The sequence below is a fragment of the Otolemur garnettii genome, unplaced genomic scaffold (assembly GCF_000181295.1).
Source record: "Otolemur garnettii isolate 467f Iridium unplaced genomic scaffold, OtoGar3 scaffold00010, whole genome shotgun sequence".
Classification (NCBI taxonomy): Eukaryota; Metazoa; Chordata; class Mammalia; order Primates; family Galagidae; genus Otolemur; species Otolemur garnettii.
Genome location: NW_003852405.1, coordinates 25,605,894 through 25,607,330, shown reverse-complemented (window position 1 = coordinate 25,607,330; position 1,437 = coordinate 25,605,894). Strand labels below are relative to the sequence as shown.

Sequence of the window (1,437 nt, the reverse complement as noted above, 5' to 3'; positions counted from 1 at the left end):
AGCCATCATTGTTGTTTGGTGGGCCCGGGCTGGATTCGAACCTGCCACCTTAGGTGTATGTGGCTGGTGCCTTAGCCACTTGAGCCACAGGCGCTGAGCCAGAAAAAACAATTTGATTTGTGATATTTGGGAATATGGTGTTTTCAGAATGCCTTTGTAATATAAGTGAAAGTACACTCAGGTTAAAACAATAAACTCCTTACATCTCTAATCGATCTCGCAAGGTAACTGGATAAATTAATAGATAATATTGCTGTTACCATCACTAGAAATAAAAGCAGGAAAAGTTAATATAGTTATAAAATTTTGTTGAGCAGTATCGATACTAAAGCTAGTACTTTGATAAAAAGATTAAGACATGAATATGTCAGAGAGAGAGATGGATTATTCTAGGATGAATTTCTAAGCTTTTCATGTTTTTGAAGAAAAACTTCATAAGCGTTTAGGTATCTGTTCTCCAAATGCGTATGTCATGGTTATCTATAAATGCTTTTTGGGCTTTGACTGTTTCCAGGATGTAAGGCACAAATAACCACTTTATAGGAGTGGCCCTTATTGGCTATAGAATCAAAATATATTTTATGCTCAGGAGAGGGGGAAGGGGAGAGAGTTCCTGTTATTTTTGTAAAATATTTTTTTTAATGTAGAATGACCATGGAGTAAATGATGGATTTGTTTGTTTTTCAGATATGAAGATCAATGATGCGGACTGCTGGTTTCGATGAAGCTGGGCATTTATAACGAGATTCATTAAGGAATACAAAGAAAATATTTAAAGGGATCAATAATGGTGTCTTCTGCTTGCAGAATGCGAAGTCTGTGGTTTATCATTATAATCAACTTCTTACCGAACACAGAAGGTAAGATGCAGCTTAAGTTTTGTTTTTAAATCCAGGTGAACTTGAACTATGCAATCTTCTTTATGTGGAAGTGGCTGGAATATTATTATTTTTTTTATTTTAAAGATAGGGGTTATAAAGATTTCCTGAATGTCGAACTCTTTTTGGTGGTTGAATTATTTTTGTTACGTAGCTGTTTAGTATAGACTGTGCTAGATGTATAATTTCTGTTTTACATAAATTTATAGAATATAATCATTCTAAACAACCCTAAGGGGATTAAATGAAACCTTAGTTTTGTATATATCTTACATTTATTGATTATATTTATTCAAGTAAAATTGAAATATTTTGTGACAACCCTTTTATTTCATATTTTTGTCTGCTGCTTAAAATATTTTAGAAAAACTTTTATTTTTATTTATTTATTTATTTAGTTTTTGAGACAGAGCCTCAAGCTGTCCCCCTGGGTAGAGTGCTGTAGCTTCACTGCTCACAGCAACCTCCAACTCCTGGTCTCAAGAGAGTCTCCTGCCTCCGCCTCCCAAGTAGCTGGGACCACAGGCGCCTGCCAGAACGCCCGGCTATTTTTTTTTTG

General features: G+C 34.9%; 1 protein-coding gene across 7 annotated transcripts in view; it reads left to right on the top strand.

Annotated features, from left to right (window-relative positions):
* Window positions 1–1,437, top strand: part of ADGRL2 (adhesion G protein-coupled receptor L2) — a 206,000-nt gene that overhangs the window by 36,875 nt on the left and 167,688 nt on the right. For all 7 annotated transcript variants that reach the window (XM_012801732.2, XM_023509921.1, XM_023509920.1 and 4 more), the window contains exon 2: window positions 688–860. In XM_012801732.2, coding sequence (XP_012657186.1) covers window positions 788–860 — 73 coding nt within the window. In that variant the 5' untranslated portion in view covers window positions 688–787. The remainder of the gene's footprint in view (window positions 1–687; window positions 861–1,437) is intronic.